The sequence below is a fragment of the Phocoena sinus genome, chromosome X (genome assembly GCF_008692025.1).
Source record: "Phocoena sinus isolate mPhoSin1 chromosome X, mPhoSin1.pri, whole genome shotgun sequence".
In the NCBI taxonomy this organism is placed as follows: domain Eukaryota; kingdom Metazoa; phylum Chordata; class Mammalia; order Artiodactyla; family Phocoenidae; genus Phocoena; species Phocoena sinus.
In genome coordinates this window covers 69229476-69231245 of record NC_045784.1, presented here as the reverse complement: position 1 = coordinate 69231245, position 1770 = coordinate 69229476, and the positions used below count along the sequence as shown (strand labels likewise).

At 33.3% G+C, this 1770-nt stretch overlaps 1 protein-coding gene across 1 annotated transcript; it reads right to left on the bottom strand.

Annotated features, from left to right (window-relative positions):
* Nucleotides 1-204: 204 nt before the first annotated feature.
* Nucleotides 205-1104, bottom strand: LOC116747121 (protein CXorf21-like). Its single transcript, XM_032618929.1, has one exon. The coding sequence runs from the start codon at nt 1102-1104 to the stop codon at nt 205-207; it is 900 nt and encodes a 299-aa protein (XP_032474820.1).
* Between the last annotated feature and the right edge of the window lie 666 nt (nt 1105-1770).

Genomic DNA, 1770 nt, shown 5'->3' with positions numbered 1-1770 from the left:
GATGTCAAAACAATTAAAAATATGGTCATAAAACTCAATCATTTAAATTGTCATCTACAAGAATTCAGATGTACCATTGGTCAAATAATTTCTCGAAAAATGTAATAACCACACCACAAAGGGGTCTTATGTGATACAATAAGCCAGAGAAGACTGCTGTTACTCCAGTCTCATAAGCTAGTCCAACCAACCTACAGTTGGTTCTTATTGCAGATGTGATACAAGTTCCCTACCTCTCTGGTTTGAAATTTGTAAATTAGGAGTGCTAAATTCAGAACTATTTCCGTGGGAAATGTTACAGAGGTTACATCTTGCTAAAGAATGTAAGAGAACTTCCTGAGCTTTCGATGCCTCTGTGTTCTGCTCTTGAGAGATTTGAAGACTAATCTGATTTACATTATTCATTAACAAATTAGAAGCCATAAGATTGGTTATGGAGCAGCACCTAGTGAGATTTTCTTCCAAAAACTGTTTGTAGAGTTCGTCCACTTTTTTTTCCATATAACTATTAAGCATAGAATTAGAGAGGGGCTGCTTATGAAACAACATACTTTTTTCTTGAATTTCATCCCCATTCAAAAGTTTTGAGGCAGGTAATTTCTCTAGAGGTTCACTGATGGGAGAATGACCCAACGGTACATCTACTGAAAGTAAAAGAGGACAGTTAAAAGCATCATCACGTATGTGTTCCACAAAGCAGCCGGAATCATACATGTTACCCACGTGGTCTCCTCCAATCTGCAGGTCCGGATAATTCTGGCAGATACTTGTACATGAACAAGATCGGTATAAATCTAGTTGTTTTTCATCATGTTCTCTCTTTGGAATGGGTAACGCAGCAGACACATTTCCTGGAAGGGATGCACTTTTGCATTTTGCTACAGTTACCTCATCCACAGATTTTATTTTATTTTTATCGTTACTTTGCTCTGTTAAACTTTCTTTCATGACCTTATTTTGATTTTCCATTTTATCAGGGGAAAGTGACTTGTCTTCTATATCTAAAAGCTGCTTTTTCCAAGTTTCCTTTTCATCATTTGAGGTTTTCTTACATGTAAGTGGTTTTTTGTATAGGAGTTCAATTAGGAAGGCTTCTCCAAGCATTTTATTAGACAAGGTTTCTAAAGAGAAGAGTGCAATATATTCCTGTAATATAAAAAAAACTCATTAAGGCAATGTACATTAAAATGTCTAATCAAGATTTAACTCCTACATGAAAACACAAATGATTTAGGGAGGCACTATTGCCCAAAGGATAGAGAATAGGAACAGGAGTAAGGAGACTTGGGTTCTGACTCTGTCATTAACTATTTACCATAAGGTAATTTATTTATTATTCCTGGGAAAATTCCTCAATTTTCCTATTAATTAAATGGTGATAATAATGCTCCCCAGACTTTTTCACAAGGTTATTGTCAGGATATTATATGGTATACAAATGTTTTAAAAGTGCAAACTTATACAAATGTATAATTATTTTAATATATTCCACTGTCATAAATGATTTATTTTAAAATTATTAAAGTGCTTAACTCTTTATCTTCAAATAGTCTGCTAAAAATCAAGTCTGTTTTCAAGGAATTGGTCTTAACTGTGTTTTAATTAATATTGAGTCATATTGAAAACAATTACTATACCTTAGAATGTGTTTGAGGGATGAACATTTATATATAGTTTGGATTTATGCAAACTGATTTAAACTATTAAGATACACACTGATTTTTCAGTAATCTAAATGCAAATAGGTTTGTCAAATTCACTACCATCCTT